This window comes from Grus americana, chromosome 2 (assembly GCF_028858705.1).
Source record: "Grus americana isolate bGruAme1 chromosome 2, bGruAme1.mat, whole genome shotgun sequence".
Lineage (NCBI taxonomy): Eukaryota > Metazoa > Chordata > Aves > Gruiformes > Gruidae > Grus > Grus americana.
Window position 1 is genome coordinate 137,273,317 of NC_072853.1, and position 21,456 is coordinate 137,294,772.

The 21,456-nt window shown below is 38.2% G+C and overlaps 1 protein-coding gene across 3 annotated transcripts in view; it reads left to right on the forward strand.

The window, feature by feature from the left end:
* The window catches only part of AGMO (alkylglycerol monooxygenase), a 204,389-nt gene that overhangs the window by 20,527 nt on the left and 162,406 nt on the right, over positions 1–21,456 (forward strand). For all 3 annotated transcript variants that reach the window (XM_054817175.1, XM_054817174.1, XM_054817176.1), the window contains exon 3: positions 1,596–1,747. In XM_054817175.1, coding sequence (XP_054673150.1) covers positions 1,596–1,747 — 152 coding nt within the window. The remainder of the gene's footprint in view (positions 1–1,595; positions 1,748–21,456) is intronic.

Here is a 21,456-nt window from a genome sequence, read left to right on the forward strand (position 1 = left end):
AAGAGAGATGTTGGTCTGTGACAGTCTTTCAGCTGAGGTTTTGCAAGGCTGTGACACCTACATGCATTTTGTTACCACCTCTATTCAAGTAGTGTCTTGCAGGTATGCTATTTGCAATCTCGATTTGAAGTTCCCTGAATTTAAATCCCTCAGTCTTCCTTCAACCATGAATATGATTTGTAGACTTCTAAAATCTTGTACAACTTTGCACAAAGGTGTTGTTCTGCTGATAATTCCTCTGCCCACCCCCCAAAAAAACCCCCCAAAAAACCAGCAGCAAAAATTTCTGAGAACTAGATCAGTTTTTTCTGTGTATAGATGATGGTGCTAACAATAATCTTATTTCTGACTCTTAGGCCCTCAACTGAGGTGCATTTAATCCATTAATATACAAAAAAGGATATCTTTCCCTACTTTTCTCCTGCTTGCTGCTTTTCAGTTCAGTTTGCCACAGTCCCACAAACATTTTCAGCAACACAGCAAAGGAGGGTAGCAGGAGGGGGTATGCGGAAGCTGCTGCAAATCGTGCTGTGGAGTGCTCTCTTCTACAAAAATGCCAGTTCAAATATACATCAATCTGCAGCTGAGGCACCATTTCACAGTTACCCAAGTCAATTATCACCTGGGCCACCCCAGTGCCCACCGCTTCTCATCTCTCTCATGCTGGGGTTAGCGCTTCCCAATCCATCCAAAAACTCATCTGGCAAAACCAATTTGTCTGGAGATAGCTCTGCCTCCGAATGAGTGAAATGAGGTGGGAGGTGGTGGGGCACTGAGGGAAGGGTGTGACTCTGGCAAGCCAAATTTGTATTAACCTGAACAGCTGTGGAGAGTTACTGCTGGATCTGGCCTGTCCATCCCAGAGCTGCTTTCTTTCTCCTTCTCCTGGTCTCAGTGCTGACCTGCATTAGGTCAGGAGTAGCTGCTCACTCCCTGTAGTCCAGGAACTTGGCAGCAAGAAAAGCTGCTGTCTGGTGGCTTTCCTGCCTTTGCAAATTAATGATTCCCGCCCCCCCACCTTCCTGGCAGTTCTGCCATTTTTTTCTCCAGCAATTGCCCTTTCACTTCTTTTCAAAGGCACTGGGCTTTGTCTCCTCCTGCTGCATTTATCGTCTTTTCAAGTGAGGTTAAGTGATATGCTGAGCAGATTGAATATCTCACTGCTCCCAAAAGTCCTGTCATCTTCTGTGCCCTTCTTTACAATGGAAATAGCCAAGGTATTTTCATGTCATATATTAGCGTTTGAGCATAATTGCTGCTATACTTCAGTCACTTCTGACTTGTGAGTTAGCAAGGATGGGTTTCTTCCAGAATTGGGAGAACAGGAACACTATAGTAACTGCAGAGCACAGGAACGCTTCAGCCTTTGAGCATCTCTAATGCCACAACATGGGTGGTGTGTGGGTGAGGGTTGGCTTCAAAAAACCTCGCAGACCTTAAGCAAAGGTTCCACTGAAGTCAATAGTAGTATTACTCGATGGAGGTTGCACAACTTGGAGGTTGGTTTTATGTGTTACCAAAAGACTCCCATCTGATAAATGGTAAATACATAGTTGACAAAATTATTGATAAAACTCTTTTGATATCTCTTTCAGTGTTTTATTCAGAAGTATTGACTTAATTAGTTATATCTACGTATGGAATAACTACAGACTCTTTGAACTGCCCTGGGACTCGCCATGGACATGGTATTTGACACTCCTGGGAGTGGACTTTGCATACTACTGCTTTCATCGCATAAGCCATGGTAAGAGTTAATGAGTTTTTAATTTATTAAACCACAAAATATATTAATTATTTATTAACAAAATGAGGTATTTGGTTTTGTTTCTATACTTATTCTACTCTAAATGTATATAGCTGCTCTCTTTCCCAAGGATTAGCAAAGACTCACTTTTAATTTAAGCATGAAAAACAGTTTATACATCATACTCTGTATAATAAACATGATTTTGCAAAAAGAAGGAGTATCATTTCGAAAGCAGTACCACAGCGAAAGTGAAGTATCATAGGAAAAAGAATATGAAGTACATAAAAATTTAGGGTTAGTATCCCTATATGCCTGTACAAAAAATACAGCACAGTACAGATAACTAGTTCAAAAGAACCTCATGGATATACGAAATGGAGAGCAGTAAAAACCAAGGTGGCCAAAATAATGACAGGACAGCTGGCTAACTTCATCTGTTTCTGTGTTTTTTTAAAAATCTTTTTAAACATTCAATATTGTTTAGTTGGTAAATGAATAAAAATGTTTCTGTACTTTATATATATATATATGGACAGAGATGTACATGTATGAATATTTTAGAAAACCTGTCTGCAATTAACACGTGACAACATAAATGTGAGCCTTGCCTTGTTTTTTCAGAAGTATATTTTTAACCCTACTTGCTTTTATACATGAAAGAGAAAAAGCACAGTTTAGAAAGCATTTAACTTTTATTTATTTCAACAATGGAGCCCATATAAATCATGCCAGTCATTTCTGTATATTGTGAAGAAGTAATAACATCAATCTTTATGTACCTGTCTCGTTACATGTTTCTGTTCTATAGTGAGAACATATTTTTGCTCTAGTCTTTTATATCCTATCTGAAAATACAATAACACTTTCTATCAGTCCTAATTTTGGGCCTGATCTAAAGTCCATAGCAATGAAATAAGAATCTTGTTGTTTGAGAGACTTTGGACTGGGCTTCTCAAGGCAGAGCGCCCACAGCTCGCAAAAGCCGTGGGATCTAGTAACGATACTTTATGTAATGCGCTTTCAGAAAGGGAAAAATGTTTTGATGCCAATAGGTCAGAGGAATATATGGAAGTAGGTAAGAAAGGAGCCGGAGCTGCTACGGGGAGTGGGAGGGAGGAAGGGTCCCTCCCAGGTGGCGATGGCAGGCGGGCGGGGGCGAGAACAATGCAGGGTGGGTGCAGGGGGACAACAATAGTGTGGGGGGCCGGGGCTGGCGGGGGGACGGGGAGGGAGGCGAGGAAGCGGGGGGAGCTGGAACAATGCGGCAGGGGGGACATCGCGGCCGGGAGCTGGGAGCCCTGCGTGGGTGTACGCGAGACTGGGAATACGCTTCGCAAACAATGACATTAACAGTGCTGGCAGGGCTACAGCCTCAGGCTGAGAACTGGACCAGAGCAGGAGGCTATTCCTGCATTTTAAAATAAAAATAATTGCCTTCAAGTGTAAGAAAATCACTAGCCTGGCTGTGCTTTCACTGGAGTCAGTGGTAAAATTCCCACTGGCAGAGAAGGGAGTAGGGTCAGCTTTGTGCTCTCTAAAGCGATTGCACGTATTTCTATTCCTGCAGTAACTTTGCATTTAGTCTCGTCTGTTTTTCTATATTTTGAGAGGAACATTGGGATTGCACACTTTGAAATTAAACACTCTAGCAGTTTTAGAATTAATGGATTTGAGGAAACTGCATAACAAAATACTGCTCTTGTCTTAAGAATGTCAGTGCTCATCTGGTCTATAAATGTTAATTTACTCTTCGTCAGGTTACAGAACTATTGTTCGCTGTTAGGCCTGTGCTACTCAGCAGGGAACTGATGCAATGTGCACTCGAAATGGTGATTTTAACTCAACCAACCTCTTTTCTCTGGTCAAGCAATGATGAAACCTGTAGCACGGCAACACAGCTGCGAAAGTCGGCTGCTTCGGAGGTTGCTAAGGGTATTTAAGCGTAGGAGATGCTTTTGAAAAGTAAAATGTAAACTCCTGAAAAATACCTTTGCACTTTGAGAAGCCAGGGCGCTGGAACAGTCTCTGGTACAAGTGGACAAAACACACCCTTGCACTTGAATTGACAGGGCCTGGTGATTCAGGCTTGGATCCTAAAGTGAAGTTAAAAATTAATAGCACATGTATATGCCAGGAAATTCAAGCTGTGTGGGCTTATGTGTGGGGATGTAAATAATAGCACTAATTGTTTCAAACTGGAAAACTAAAATTCAGACACATTTTGCAGTTGTTTCTTAATACTTGACATAATTTTGATACAAAGAATCATCATAATCATCGTATAGCTTTTCCTGTCTCCAAGGAATAATTTGATAACTCAAACCCCTGGCTTTTTACTACCTTATTTCATCTTATCCATGCAATAATTGGATTGTCCATTCTGCTATTTGAATAAATAGTCTGAATCATTACAAATTTTCAAGTTTATTCTGTAGCAGACTCTACTATACAATATCAAATTTTTAACCAGCACTTTGGAAGCTATTTTTTCCTCTTCACTATATGTGTGTAATAGCTATTATCATAAACTGAAGTTATACAGCAACAAGAGGAAGTATTTTTAGGTGTGATCTCATTTTGCAGAGGATAGAGTTATTCTAAGTATGTGCTTGTATTTTCCATTGTTTGCAGTAGCCACTAAAAAGTTAGAAAATAAAATGTTTCACCACTTATTCCAGCATTCTTCTGGGCTTGATCCAAAAGCTATGGCAGTCAATGGGAGTACTTAGTTAACCACTGCCTTTTCTCCTGGTGTTTTTAATGAATTTATAAATCAATGTAACTTCCCTTTGTTTCAGTAAAAACACCCATTATGGCTGTACTAATAAGGAAAGTAAGCTGTAAAATCACAGGTTTTATTTTAATTTTTTTCAGGGAAGGATATGTGTGGGTTTGAGGGATTTTTACCAGATATTTTAATCTAGCATATACGGATTACTCCTCAAGTTTCCTCTCCAGGTGCAGAGTCCTTGCAGAGTTACTCCTGCTAGAAAGGGGGATTCGGCGGTCCCAGAGCAGTGCCGTGGTGCAGCACACCCCTCCCCACGCCCTGGCCTCGCGGATACTCCTGTTGCAGACATATGACAGCGGCAGTAAGGAATTTGGAGGCTCTGTAAACTAATTTCTTCAGCAGCCACACCTTTTAATCAGGGGAGGAAATGTAGAGACTTCCAGATCCATGCAAAAACAAGAGAGACGGGCTCGTGCTGAGCCCAGGTCCCAGCTGCGGGGCAGTGGGGGGTTTCGTGGCCGACGTGGGCACAGGGGGCTCTGCTGAGCCCCAGGACACCCCTGGACTGAGCAGGGCCCTCGGCACTGGCTGCACTTTCAACGCCATGCCCCAATGGGGGACAGTAAAAGTCTGGTGTGCTTTGGAGGGGAGTAGTTTTTAATCTCTGCTTCCCGAGGGGTTGTGTCCTGCAGAGCAGTGTGGTTTTCTGTCAGGCAGGGGACCCTCCTCTCCTCTTTCAGGCCTTGGAAGAAGCTGTCCAAGTCTGGCAGCCAGCAGGTTTAGAGAGCCTGTCTCTTTTTAACGGCAGCTTCCAACACCTCTTCTTTTGTTCTTCTTTACTGCTGGGGAATTTCCATTGCTCCGGTGTCCCTCCCCTCAGACAACCTGGGAGAAGCGAGTTTCCTTCAGTGGGGCCAACCTCCGCAGCAGCTGCATTGTTCTGCCAGGGCCGCGGCGGCCCGTGTCAGCCGCTCGCCCCCATTGTCCGCTGGCGGCTTCCAGCTGCCCTGTGGGATACGTGACACGGTCCCTGTCAGCGAAAGGCTGAGCCAATATGAGCTGATGGTTTGAGTTATGTGCAGAGGTCGTAAAATAGACCTCAACTGATAAGTATATCCTCGGCAGATTCCCCAGCTGCTACATAAAACTTTGAGTTAATGGTGTGTCTTTTAGTAATTCTGAGTTTGTTTATGGTGGATGAGAAACAAGCCTTCTATTACTCCAAGCGTATTCTGGAGCAATGGTCTCTGAGCTTCTGATTCTCCCACCCAATGGGACTGACCTTTTGGCCAAGGCCAGCTTCTGAAGGGTCAGAGGAGAAAGAAGAAACCCCAAAAACTCACTTCAGCATTGTCCCTCAAAAGGCCATGCCTCAGATCTCTGGCAAAATGTCTCAACTGAGGGTGTTGTGGAGATTTTCTTTCCAACATTTCCAAGAATTGGAAGCTTTGTGAACTCTTCATCTCCTGTTTTGTAGAATTTTTTTAAAAGGGGGTTTCTCTTAGCCATGGCTTAGATTGCTTCTGCCTCTTCTCCCAGTAAGCATCTTTTGTTACGGTTTCATAGAACAATTTCTTCAGCAGCAGAGCTGACTTCAGAAGTTTCTGGCCACTCTTTCCTGCACCATGCTACAGTTCACCACCCACTCAGTTTGGAAAAAAAGCCTCCAGCACAGACATTATGTGCATAAGATCACTGAAATAGTCGATGTTAAAACACAGGGCTGTTGAGTTTCTTTCTTTAATAATTCAACTCAGTTCAGTAGTCATGAGGTCAACTTAGCTGTGGGGCAGGACATGTGGTCCTGTGCAATGGTCAGGGACGTAAGCAACATAAGCCAGACTTGCTAGCACAGAATCTACGGGGAAACTGGAGACTTCAGAGAGATCAGAGAGGATTTTTGGGGTCAGTAGTGCACAGTCAGGTAACTAACTCATCCTTTTATAAGGAACCCAAGTGGATAAATTGGGGAAGGCAGTGTCTCAAGATCCATGCCATTAAAATGACTGGAATGGGCAACAGTCAAAACCCAGTCCTATTCTTTCTGCTAATTGTATATGTAGTCTGCAATAATAATCCTAATATGTTATCATTTTGGACACCAGTGCAATGCTATATCGCTGTTGGATGAGGAGTTGAGTTTGAGCTTGCAAGCTTCTTAAAGGAAAAGACAGCAGGGCTCAAAGTCTCTTCACCATCTACATTTACTGATCATTTTTGGAGGGTGTATTCAAATCGTATGATTGTGCTATCTTTATTTGTCTGACCCATTCCTGCCTTTGAAGTCCTCCTTTCATCTGTATTTTGTAATGTACTTGTCTGAAGTCAGTATATTAGAATGGACTTATTAAGTAGAATTTATATTAAGAATTGATAATATATTGAAATAATTTTGGATTTAAAGGATTTCAGATCTATGGGAAATTAATTACCATAAAATGATGTCTGACTTTTGTTATGGGGAACAATAAAACACACAAGGATTTCTTTTCAGGAAAATCTGTATTCCCCTAGAAATACAGTAAATGACAATGGTCTTTTACATGCCAAAGGCCCCATTTGGAGGGCAGCAGGGAGAGGGTTGGGTGGTGGTGGTTTTTTAGGCTTGTCCTTGCATGTGGGAAAGTGCCACTATTTAGCTGACTAGAAATTCAGTATCATATTGATTATCCAGCATGAAAAAGAATTAATTCCACCCCAGTGAAAGATAGAAAAATTTGGGAACTGCCAAGTGACTGAACGAAAGTCTGCTCTTTTTCTTGTCACAGCTTGTGTTGATTGCAAAGGGAATTGATACCCAGCGATTAAGAGAAAAATATTTTCTTCTTGTGAATTTTAGAGAAAAACATTTTTTGCCATTCTGTCAGTTGTTTTTTCGTATGTTTTAAACAGGCTTGTGAGAGCAGGGTATTAAAATGCTGACTCTGCTTGCCTCACAAAAATAGCAAAAGCAATAGCTGGTTGCATATTTTCTGTTCTATCTTCTGATTGATTCTAGTCTAATACCTGCAGAAAGCATAACATGAATTGAAAATAAATAGAGATTTCATGTGATTATGATTCATTCCCTGCCTTCCAACTCCACTGTAAATAAACTACATCATTTATTATTCCTATATGCTTGCTTTTATAACTTTATCTTTTACCTTTCTATTCCTTTTCAGAAATAAGAGGGGCTCCTTTACTATGTGTCATGTAATTTTCTGAGTGGATACCTAATTTGTAGAAGGCCATAGTCAATCATAACAAACAAAAATGTTGGTGTTGCTTTTGATATTTAAAGGTATGTTTTAGTTGAAAAAGTTCACCTGAAAACTACCTCAGCTGCAATGAGCCTTCCTGACATGGAGTGGTCGAGGGTCCCGTAAAATTATAGGAGCCTGCCAGTATTGTTTTCAGCTTGTTATTCAACTTCATAATAAGTTCCTGTTGTTTGAAAGACTGCAATTTCTTGTATACTAGCAGGAATAATGTCCTGATACGGGGCGAGGTTGACTCATTTAGTCTGTTAAATTTAGTGGCACATGCAGATATCACAAGCTTTTTCCTGTTTTACTTGAGAAGCTGTGAGATATTAAGTGACTTTCTGAGAAATCTCTCTAACCTGAAGAGTTTAGAAGATGGGAATAAGAGGAAATCCACTGGAGAGTTTTTGTTTAATTTAAATTTCTGGATATCCAGATGACATTTATGGGTGAATAGATTTTCTAAATATGTGATATGTCAGAGGTTGTTAAGAGCAATGATAATAACAAATCCACGAACAGGTTGGACGACAGATAAAGTTATCAGCTGTGGATTTTTGGCTCTTTGGAACTTTGGCAGTAGGATGTACTCCAGAGTAGGAGTATGATGTAGTGGAGGGCAGGACATGGCTCATTGCTACAGGTGAGGAATTAAACTCCATGGGTTCAACATCTAATCCAAGAAGACATAAGCTGCTTATCTTTGGGTGATGGAAGGGTATTAGGAGAAAAGTCACTATGCATGATTCTTGTAGTTTTTCTGTAAATATCTGGCAATTGGTTTTCTTTGCCACAGGATACTGGGATACTGGAAGACATGGATCTCTATGGTTGTTATGAATTAGGCCTTCATACAAGTACAAAAGCAATCTTTTTTTTTTTTTTTTGATGGTGCCACAGACAATATATCTTTTACTCTTAAATGTCGTGAAATATGTATTCATGAAAGTGTGAGCTGACGCTATTATGACTCAATTTTTTATACCAAAAATTCAAGTGGTAATTCCATCCCCTCTCGGCACTGTTTATATTTTCTCAGGCTCTCACCATCAAGAAATCTGGCAAACTCCCTGGTACAAAATGAAAAAGAAATGATATTCCACCATTTTACTTGTTAGTCATTTTTTCTTATGGCTGGGAAAGGGGCCAGCATTAGGTTTATACTCAAATCCTGCTTTGAGGATTTACATAATATATCATCCTTCTCGAGGCTCTCTATATAACAAGCATTAACTAGAGATACCTATGGGTGTCTGGAGGGTAGAATCTCATCTTTTTCCTACCTGCAGTGCCTGGGTTGTTTCTGAGTGCACAGATGGGAAAAAGCTCTGGATCTGCTTGCAGAAAAGCAAGTTTGTAACAGGCTTTGACAGTAAAACATTAGAAAATGTAAAATGAATATCCTTAAATATTCAAAGTTGTGGGGAAAATCTCCGTTCTTTTTCATGTAAATTTTTCTTTAAAGTGGTAAAACCTAAACTTTTCGAAGCTTGAAATAAATTCCAAAAGTCATTTGTGAAATGGCTTTTCTAAGATCCCCAGGAAATGTGCACAGTGTGGGGATTAAACAGGTGGTTGTAGTGAAGCAACTGATACATTGCACACGTAGCTGTTGTGATTACAGTCATGCTCCTGACTATTAAACTGATCTGATAGAAGTGTCATTGTGCATGAACAACTTAAAACAGTATCTTGTGGGATGAAGTGGGAGAAGAAAATTTGCCATGAATTAGCATGGGCTGACCATTCAAAGTCAGCTGTCTTCACACATTCATATCCTTGGCTAGTGCTGCCCTCTAGTCTGTGCGTGTGCATTTTAAGCAGGGGAAAAAAATAATCCCTTTTTAGTCTGAGTGGAGACACGAGTATGAAAGCATCTAACTCACTGTGCAGAGCAACAGTTCATTTGACATACTTTTCCAAGAGTGCTGCTGAAAACCAATGAAATGGTGCATAACACTTGTACTTCTTAAGGTGTTATAGAACATAAAGTAAAAAGTGATTTATCCAAGTTTTGAAGTGAACCTTTTTGCAGTTAGTGAATGTAGGAGAGGAGAAACTAGTTGTTCTGCAATAGTTTGAAGATTTTATTTTTATGGGGTTTTACCTGAAAAAAGGTTTGAAATAGTTCTATTATACACTATTTTACCTCCTAAATGTTATAGGACCATCTTCAGTCTGGTGTCTTCATAAGTTGAAGAGAGAAACTGTATGTTTGGAAGTTCAACTACTTGTTCTAGGAAAGCAGTCCAGCTATGTCTGTCTTCTCCTACTTTTTTGTTTCTGTCTTAAACTTCGAATAGGTATCTTATGCTAGAAACTTATATTTAGAATAAGTGAAAACCCACCTGAGAATATATATTCTTGTTTCCTTTGACCTCCTTTTAAGCCCTGTTACTTATTTCAGCTAAAGGCTTCTTACTAAATTAGAAACGTAAAAATGCTCACTAATATCTATTTCCTGAATAAGCTGCACACAAATCACTTGATCCAGGCTCATTTTAAACACATTTATTTCCTAAACCAATTGCAATGACTTTGGAGGTGCTAGCTCTTGGTTTCTGATACAATACTTTGCACACTGTCTTGCTAGAGAGCGTTGTCCTGGGCTGGAAGGATGTTCGAAGAGGGGCAAGGTTTACTTTTCTGTCCCTTCCATGTCTTTCCAATCTATTGAAATCAGCAGATCAGCAATAAAAGACAAATGTAAAAATAGTTTTTGTGATATGAAAATATGATTGTAAGGAATTAGATTTAAAGTAAAAGCACACATCATATAATTAATCAAACAGCAGCAGTGGCAACTATTTTTTTGTCACTAAGTTCTAAAGTAGAAGCAGAGGCCTAGAGAAATAAAAGGCATTGTTAAAACAGATGGCCCATTGAGATGCTTGTGCTTTTTCTGTTGCAAAAAGAAGTTGTTTTTCTCCTGCTGTGCTAGTAAAAATTGCCTGGTCGTTATTGCTGTGTTTGTCAGTCTATAGTTTTAGCATGGAGAAACAAACACACGGAACTCTACCTCTCTGCACCTCTGCTCTGAAGCAGCACTTTAGCTAATAGGCACTATGAAGACCTGCAGTACTTTGCAATTTCAAATAGCTCTTTTGAAATTTCTTTTCCAACACTTTTCACACTATGCAGAATTTAGCTTTGGAGCACCTTCACAGTCTACCTGCAGGGAAAGGTAAGGTGGCTCCTGGGGCACGTATGCGGTTCCGTGGCTGGGGGATGCAGAGCAGGGACATGGACCCAGCGCTCCTCCTGGGGAGATGGGCATGCACTTCTGTTCCTCAGGTGGAATTGTTAAAAACTTCTGTTTCTGGAGTATTAGGACCAAGGGTATATCACAAATATCATTGCTATTTCCATTTCTTCCAAGGACACGTGTTCTTTATGCAAATTTTCCTGTAATTTAAAGTTTTTCAGTGTATTTTGCCATCAATGCATGTGTATTTTATGCATGTGTACACAGATTCTTAAAAATTCTATTTGATATCAGCTTATGTGACTGAAATATTTCCAAGTGCATACAACTGATCATTTCAGAGGTAGCTAAAATTAAAAGAAAAAAACAAACAAAAAAAACAAGAAAAAAAGGTTGTCCATTGCTAATTGCACCCTCAGTTTTACTGACTGATGTGCACTCATTACAAGGAATAGGTGCATGATTACTTGCAAATTTGAAAAGGGTATTGGTTTTTCTCTATGAGTAAGAAATTTAAAAAGACTTTGTAAAGCAGACTAAAAGTGCATTCCACCCCAACCCCCAACCGGCAAGCTGTTCCTTTCAGGATATTACTCAGATTTCTAGAAGCTGGATGTCTGTAATAGTTTTCCTTGCTTGCTAAAAATCTAGTGAGGCCATTACCATTTAAAATACTTTATTATACAATTCAAGATTGGCAATTAACATTTAAAGTGTGTTTGGAGCAGACAAAACGTTATTGTATCTGGACAATGTTCTTTGCATGTATGTTTCCTTCCATGAGTCTTTATTGCCTTAATTAAAGTATTTGAACTGCCAAAATGCTTTTTGAGTGTAGGAATGGCAATCTTTTCTACATCACACTCTATCTAAATTGATAGCATGCTGGTGGAAGGTGTAACTTAACATAAATTACTAACCAGATTTTTTGCCTTTTTTTTCTTTTTAATAGCTAGAATTATCAGTAATTCCTTTTTTGTCATGTCTTTTTTTTTTCCCAACCAAAGATATTTAAATAACCTATAGTATTTCTCAATTAGTTTTTCTCAAGAATCAATAATTGTCAAACCTGAATAAATTCAGCAAGGTTAAATGTTTTAAAGGTAAAATTAGTTTTTCAATCTTAAAAATGAAGACATGGTCTAAATAGAATATAAACATCCTGTTGCAAGAAGATATGTGCAATGTTCTCATGTATAAATCTGTATGAAAGACAGATATCCCAAATAAGAATCACTTGGCTGTTACTATGGCATTCATAGTTGGAATTCTGCAAAGCATTTGGATTTTAGCACTGGATGTTGACCTCTGGGCTACATGGGAACTGTAGCTAAATGGGATGGCTAAATAGGAACTGAAGTATTCAAAAATTGTATTTCTGTTTCTGGTAAACAAAAAATGTGAATAATCAAATCATATTGGTATGGATGCATGGGGAAGTGCAAGGTTTTGTAGGGTCCAGGAGAAGGACTTTGGATTCTACCTAGTTTTTAACTTTCCAGAAACTCTTACAAACTTTTCTTCTGGGGAAAAATCCACGGTCATGCTCAGCCTCTCTGGTGAGGATGAGTAAGTGGCAGTAATTACGCAGACTGTCAGTGAAACTGTGGGGGCATTGCTTCAGACAATGCTGAGCAACCTGTGCACCTGACCTTGTCAAACATGGGTGAGATTTTCCATTGTTACTTTTAAACTTTAATAAAATTAGACTTTCTTTCTATTTAATTAAGGTATATCACAAATATCGCCGTCATTCTAAGAATACCTTGCTGTATTATAACTGTAAGTCCAGCAGTGGCAAAACTATTGCAAAGTATAAAAACGGAAGTGCAGACTCTCAGATTGTAAAAAGACTATGGCATGTGATGTGTTTTCACAAGGAACCATTTCAGAAGTCAATGACGTCATGTTCATGCTTTCCATTAACTAGAAACTGGCCTATTAAATTGAGACAGAAAAAAATATGATTTTTTTTTTTTTTTTATTTTACAGCACAGTGGTGTAAGGAAAGTATATGTTTTATATGTGCATCATACATTTTACATGCTTTTTATGTTTTCTTTTATTGTCTTTGAAATTATAGTCACTATTAACACATAAATGCTGAGATTCTAAAAAATTTGTAGTCATAAAAATAAAATCTTACCTTTTTTTCAGTAAAGTAACCTATAGTGTATTATGAAAAAAGGGGAGTTTTCACCCAAAACTGTCTTTTAATTTAATAAACTTTTGACTGGAAATTACCTTCTGTTTCAAAGAAGAAAGTAAGTTTTTGGTTTGGTTTGGTTTTGTTTTGTTTTGTTTTGTTTTGTTTTGTTTTGTTTTGTTTTAAAAAAAAAGGAACTCTTCCTGAGTTGCTTGTTGCCTAGAAGTGATGTGAGGCAGGAATGAGCAAACCTGTCAAAAGCAGCTCTCAAGTCTTTCCCACTATTTTCGGCTTTGCTCTTCTGGTCTCTCTTATCCACTCATTCTATCATGAAATTTTAAATGGTTTTTTGGTACTTATATATTTTTATTTGTTGATTTAAAGTTGGAAAATAAATCTAGAAGTATTATGGAGAAAAGGAGAATTAAGTATATAAGCTGCTTGTATCATTAGCAGCTTCCCTTGTACCATACAGTTAAAATTAATGTAAGTCATGAATGCTTTGCAGCATTCCTATGGGACAAATGGCAGTGTGCAAAGTGCCCACAGTACACATATGAAATAAATTCATACTAAATGATCGAATTTTAAGAAGACATAATAATTAATTTTTGCTCTTTTCTCCTTAACTTAAAAATCATACCCATATTTAACTTCTCTTCTAAGAGCGCTTCAACTTCACCAAGCAGAGTTAAGTTGGAAAGCATGAAGCTGGTTCAAAGAAATAACAAAGAAGTGAATGCAACCTCAGCTAAACAACAGACATCAAAAAAACTCATTGCGTAGTTTGAATTCTTGATTTCTTGTCCAAAACATTCTGCTAAGCAATTTCAGGTTGGATACCAGGATGGTGATTTGGAAAATTTAAAGTCAGCAGTAGCATTAAATTACTGAATAGTAAGAGAAACTACACTCATAATTAGATAGAGTCAGAAATGTTTAACATTTTCCTTTGCTAAATATGTATCTTAATACATTTGAATTTCTTAGAGTATTTTTTTTTCATAGTTAAACTGCAAAGTGTTTTGCAAAGGAGATGAGTTTCATTATACCCCTCTGTGAAATAGGGGAAGGACGGCACAGGCAGATGAAGAGACTTTCCTAGAGCAGTCGCAGAGCAAGGGACAAACTCAGGGGTGAGCTCCTCAGGTTGGTGCCTCCAGTCCAAAGGCAGTGTTTCCATTACAACAATTCTGCAAGTGAAAGGTTTTTTAAATTTTATTTTATTATTTTTTAAAATGAATTGATATTCACATTTCCTGTTTTGTGACTATCCCAAATCTGAACTTTAATTGGCATAAGTTTTGCTGTATAGTTTATTCACAACCCAATCTATATTCTTACTTGTGATTTGAGTAGTTTCTTCTGGATGTACGTAACACTTAAAAAAAGCCTGCTTAAAGATGTAGGATATTTTGCATGCATTGCAGATATGACCGTGTAATAAATACAATTGCATATGTATGCTCCCTGTGGCTACAGAAGTGCATATTCACAGAATAAAAACCACAGTCAAAGGAATCCAGACTGCTTATTTTTATACTTACTGATATCCCAGGGAAAAAGGTAAAAAGCAGTTTATAAAACCTGGACAAAAGAAGGATGTAACTTTTTTTTGTACTCCCTTGGGCTGAATCTCAGCTGAAATAACTGACAGTTTTTGGACTTACGAAAGGAAATGATGAGTGAAGATAAATATCCAGATGTTTGCTGGCCAGATGTGTAAGGTTACATTTTGGAAGGCATGAATGCTCTACCTGTGTCTTCTAAGAAGGAAGTTGTAAATAGTAAAGATGCTAAATTTTTATTTCTACAGTTTTTTGGGAAAAAAAAGGGGCTTCAAAGTAAAATTGTTTTGCCTTCAATCTAGTCTTAAGAACAGATGCAGGTTGCACATGCAAATTTGCACAGCGTACAAGTGGGATTTTTTTAATGGCCATTACGTCTGCATGGCTAGCTTAACACCCTTTGTGCATTGTTTTTAATTTAGGGGAGATGCAGCTTATGGAACTGTCTTAATTTTCCAGCAGTAGGAAATAGGTGTGTCGGGTCTTTGAAAATTTCCTATTTTTTGTTCCCATGTTTCAAGCTGCTTATTTACAACAACAAAAAATTTAAACCTTGACTTTTTCCCCTCTTTCCCCCGCCTACGCTAAGTCTCTCCCTTTCCCACCTAACATACTGATCTGCTTCTTTTCAAATAAATTGTTGGAAGCGGCTGCCTGCTCATACGGCAGCACAGCTCATCTCAGCTTGTGCTTGCTCTCGAACTCGGGGAAGAGGAAAGAAAAGTCTTGTTAAAGTCAAGTAAATAACTTAGCTGCTAAGCAGTAGGAAAAATATTGGATTTGATTGTGTATTATTCCCATATGGGTGAGATATATTTAAAATTGAAAAGGAAACTAGCTCCCTTAAAACTTAAAGGGACAGATTTTCAAAAATTGGCAGCCAATTTTCGCCTATAATTGTACTTAATGTGGAAGGGATTTTCCTCTGCTGATGAGGGATAAGAGGGTCTTGCCACCAGACGAGCAGTGAGGCAGAGGAGGCCCCTTCCAGCACGTAGATGTTGTTACTGGCCAGATCTTTCTCTCCCTCCTCGGGCTACAGATCTCCCATGGCCTGCAGGGCCCCAGAGAGGCGGGCGAGGGCTGGAGCCTGCCCCAGTGCATGGGAGGTGATGAACTCATTTTTGTGAACTTCCCACTCCTTGAGGAGCTCCAAAACAAGCATGTCAAGAGTGAATTTATTTATTTATTTATTTATTTATTTTAAATTAAACAACCCACCTTTTAAACAAGATTATCCTTCTCCGGGGCAGGCAGTGCTGCAGCGTGTTCCAGCACTTCAGACTCCCTTAAATGGCACGACCTTTAATTTTAAATGGAAACAGTCTTGAAAGGGTTTTCATTTATTGTGCTCATGTAGATTTGTTTTTGTGTTCTCATTCTGCCAGTGTATAAACATTAGAAAACATAATAACCATCTAATTACAGAAGTCCAGTCTCTTCCTCCTTAGAAAAAATAAAGAGCTTCCAGAAATCCTTGTCTCAAAGACATAGGCTGTCCAACTCCAAATTTTGTCAATGCCTTACTCATTTCTTCCTAGTCATTTATGAGAACAAATAGGCTCTGGAGCATGACCTGAAGATCAGCCATTGCAAGCACGTAGAAATACCTTGTTTCAATTTCAGTGTAATCCTCAAAACATTGCTTGGAAATGTTGTGGTCAGGACAAGGGAAGATGTGAAAAGGTGCAAAGAAAGTGTGGAGGTGTCACCACATGCAATACTTGCTGTCATGAATCTGCATATAGAGAGAGAAGGGGAGTGGTAAAGAAAAGAGAACAAGGAAGAGGGATGGAGAGTGACCACGAAGAAGAAGCAATTATAGAAGTGGTATAAGCCTGGTCCTGGGAGTTCATCCCTGTTGTGGGGCAGCTGCTGCTCCCCATAAGGAGAGAATAAATTGCCAGGCCCTGAGAAGAACCCCTTCAGTTAAAGGCTGAGTAACCAGGTGGTGGTTGGAAGCTGCCCTGGTCCATCACTATGGTTATGATGGGCACCACAACCTCTCAGGTGAGCAGGGCTTTTGGACCCTGCCACCCACCTGCTCTTCCCACTCATGGCTGCGGTTGTCTTATAAGGTGGGGGGATGTAAGAGAGGAGTGGCAAAACACATAGTTCAGATTTGCTAGTCAAGCTAGTTGTTTTTCAAGTGTGTTGCAGTGGCTTATCTGCATGTGTTGCTGTTGTTGCCAGGTCTTGCAATATTATCGCTTGTCTCAAGAACTCTATTTGCAGTGTTGGCTTTGAAATAATTCTGAGATTATTTTTTCTTTGGCTTTGATTTTTAGGACACGTTTACTTTGTTTTTTTCCTGCATCTTGGAGGGGTGAAAAAATTTTTAGACTAGTGGAAAGAGTATAGACTACAGCAATTGAAGCAGTAAGAGAAGTTTTAGATATCACAGCAATAACTGTATTGAAGGAGAAGACTGAGGCAGGCAAAGCGGGGTACATTCAGATGGGAAAAGGCTATGGAGCTGCATGTGTGAGCGGGATATGGAAGCACTGCTGGATGTGGAGGAGAGCATGGGAAGGGCTGGATGGAGCAGAGGAATGTGACAGAAAACAGTAGGCATTGGGGCGGTATGGAGGAATGTACGTGGAATCAGGATGAGTTTAGGAGGGGTGATCTGAGGCTAAGGGAGGAAATTTCTGATAGATAGATTTACAGCTACTGCATGACAAAGTTGAGGGATAAAGCTCTGTCCTATAGAAGCCCACGGAAGTTTTGGTGTTTATACAAAATGAGAGTTTGCACCAAAGATGAAGGAAAGTCCTCTTTGTATATCAGGCACTAAGAAATCCTTTTTTTTTTTTTTTTTTTGCATATAGCTAAACCAAAATTTTGCCATAAGTTTGGGCAGCCCTCTCTAGTCTGCTAAAAATACTCCTGTTGCTTCCCAATTAGTTATGCTTCAAAAGCTTATGATTGTCAAGCAAATGTAATGATTTTTCAATGTGTAGAACTGGCAATAGTAGTTTTTAGTGGATAAGTTGCGTAAAATTGTCCTCTACTCTTTTTGTGAAGGAAAAGGCAATGGCAAGTGGTAGAGAGCTATATTTTAATGTATATTATGTATATTTTTATATATTTTTATCTCTTTAGAGATATCTAATATTTTTCATTTGTTTACATTCGATAAAAAGATGTATTAATATTTTTTAGTTATATATAGATTTATATCTATTAGTTGAGTAATACAAGCATCCCATGAGACGTGTGCTACTGAGTGTTAATATAATTGCTGAAAAGTTTCACACATTTTTTAGTTGGAAATAATATCCAATATGTAGTGTCTTTTGTGTGAGGCGATAGCACAACATTTTACACATTAATCAAAATAATTCACAGAGCTTACTTCATCTTCCACTCCAGTAGGATATGGTTACTACACAAATAACTTCAGGACAGGAAGTAAGAATAATACTGTAATTAACTGGAATTGCAGGGGAACTTAGGCAGTCAGAATGTAATTATGCAAGGCAGAACTCAGTCAGGAAACAGGATTAACTTTCCTGTTCTTTTGAAAAATGCCAGATGATTGCTAATATTTATAAATGGTTTTTACACATCAACTGAATGATGATGCCTGTGACAGAGGAGCTGCCTTTAAAATTATGCTAAGCAGTTGGTTCCTCTCTGACTCAGTGATAAAGATGCTTCCTCCAGAAGCAGCTGTTAAATTTCCTTCTTGCAAGATAGATTTCCTTAATGGTGTCACATCCAAACATTGGCCCAATCTTTATTAGTTTGTCAGGACTAATTTGATTGCAGCATATCCAAAGTAAAGTCAAATTTAAAATGACTGAGTAAAACTGGTTTATTTTAGGAAAAAAAAAAACCAAAAAACCCAAAGTGCATATTCTATGTTATGTCAGACACTGATACGGGAAAGTTCAACATGGCAGATACTGGCTCAATAGTGAAATGCACAGTTATGTCTGACTTTCAAAGGATTACAAGACCCCTCAAACTTTAGTAGAAATTGTTTATCTAACCTGTATCATTGCTGGAAGTGTTTGCCATGTGGTTCAGAAGTAGCATGATAGAGGTAAAGTCAGAATCAAACGATGCCAGAAGAAATAGAAAACAGGAGTAGCTACTCGGTATTGTCAATTAAAATCCAAATGCAGGGAATAATATTTAGTTCCGGAAGAAATTCAGTGTATCTGTGTGATTTCCTCTGTGTGATTCCAAATTGTGATTTGGAATGGTAATTGAAACCAAAGTATTGCAGCCCCCAGGTCTGACTTAGGTGAATGCTGTATTTGCAGCGGCTGTGAATGCTAAATATAACAAGGTCAAACAAGCCACAATGCAGTCCTACTGTATGCTATCGATTCCCATACACTCACCACAACAGCTTTAATTGTAAGCCTGTGGTTATTCTTCAGGCAAGTAATGAACTTAATCTTTGATTATTTTATTTATTTATTATTTATTTTTAAAGTTATGTTTGCAATACTTTTAAGGATTTTAAAATCAAATCTCTGACTACTGCGTTAATCTTTGAAACAGGTTACAGTTGTTACCTATTTTGAAATTGGGATTTATTTTAAAGTAAAAATTCATTATTTTCTTCTAAATTTCTTTTTTAGCCATAACTGAATAAGTTCATTAATTGACTATAATTTACTAGGTTGATACAGTACATTTACAATATCATGACCATTAAATAAGTTGTTTTGTAAAAGCCTGATGTTATACTGATTATAGTTTAGTGTAAAATACTTATTTAGAATACTGTAATCTGACACTTCAAGAATATTATTCTCAAGGCAAACTAAAATTGTTAATTCTACACCTAATTTACCACATTGACTCAGTCTGCAGGGTAAAATCACAATAAATCCTATACCCTCTTAATGATCTTGAGAGATTTGTTCTGCTTTTGACATGTATATTTGTATGGAAATAAGCTTTCAGTAAGCAGTATTGCTTACATGAGATGCCTAAGTGCCCGTCTTTCTGATCAAAAGGCATCTGGAACTCAAGGGCTGAGGTGCGACAGTTCTGCATCTCGCGTTAAGGAAAGCTAACAGAAAGCTTACACAAGTCCTTTTGGCTTCCCGTAATGGTGAACAGATCAGCAGAGAGATGCAAAATGTTAATCCTTTGTACTCACTAAAGTATGTCTGACATCATGAGCACAATTCCGTGGTATTTCTTAGGGAAAGACCTGCCAAGACTGTAAAGAAAATGTTTTTGCAGGGAGCCTTACTTTGTCCTGACATTTATGTGAAGACACAATTCGCCATGAACCTTTTAGTCTTCCTCTTCCTTCAGAGAATAATGAAAGGAGCCTATTCATCCCAGTCTCTTGGTGTTCTCGTGGAAAAATAATAGTTCAACTGCACAGGCCCACTCCTCATCTGAAATATGAGCATGGCCTGGAACTGGAGTAATCTGTGCCCACTGCATATTTCTACCAGGATGCTGGACTGTTGCCATTGTTAATAATGTTGAACCTAAAATCAGCATCCACAAATGAAAGAAACAGATAAAAATACTTATAAAGATCAATGCTTATAATATAAATATACCAAAGATCACTTTAGAAAAAATATGTAGGATAACTGTTTATTATTACATTAGTTTTTAAAATATTTACACTCAGAACTGGCCTTTCTCTCATTTTGTAGTTGGGGAATATTCCTTTGGGAGCAATGGCAGGATGTTTTCTGTTAACCTCATTTTTTTTTTAACTAGAAAAGGAAAACCTTTTCTAGCCAATTTTTCTTTTTTTCTCCCTGTAACTAGGTAATAAACTTGTATCTAAAAAAACACTTGCTAGAAAGTGCTGTTATCTGTTTAAAATTTACGGAAACACTATAGTTTAATGGTACAATAACTAATGCTCAATTATAGAGGAATTCCTCCGGAAGAACAAGTCATGACTGCAAGTGCCAAATAAATCTGGTGGTGTGACATGGATAGTAAAATTTCATAACAATAGTAATCTGAGTGTTATGTTTTCAAAGCAGATTGTGTTGATAGTACTACAGCTGACCTGGCCATGTTTGATTTGGTGTGTATGTGAGGTATAATGCTACTAAACTATTGAGGATTGAACAGGGTGACTCGCTGTATAGGAGGTGAAGAGTCACAAAGTTATAATCCAGATTAAGTACTTTTTAAAAAAAAATAAATGGCGTCATGGCTGTGGAGTTCTCAAAAGCCTGTGTCTTTCCTCAGATTGGTACCCCTAACTGCAGTGCTGTAACTCAAATGCATGACTATCAAAAGAAAGCAAAACACTTTTGTAATGCCCTATAAGAAGAAAAATATTTAAAAATTTAAGAGGAGAGAGAAATGAGAACTTCATTCAGAATTGGACTATTACCATATAGAATGAATTTAAAAAATTAATTGCCACAGGCAGTCTCCGGGTAGTTAGACACAAGAGAGAGGTTGCAACTTCACTGCTACTGTGAGTAGTGCTGTGAATAGTATTGGAGTTGACAGGGGAAACTTAAAATTTTTAGATTCAAAATACCCACAGCTTCCATGTCCTTGTGATATTCTGCTTATTAATGCTATTTTTTTCCCACCGATGATTCTTAAATCTTAAAAAATGAATCCTAGTGATCTCAGATAAGGCATCTATGTTTAAGTGCTTGTATTTTTACTGATACATTAAGTAGAACAAAGTATTACTCAATTTATTCTTTTAGATAAATTCAAAAGACTTCCTGTTGCTGAAAGTGCTAACTACAAACCTGCAACAAAGTTTTAATGCTCCTAGTTTATTACTTGTTAATATATTTGATTTTAAGATTTGAGAAAAAAATATTTTATACCTCTATTATTG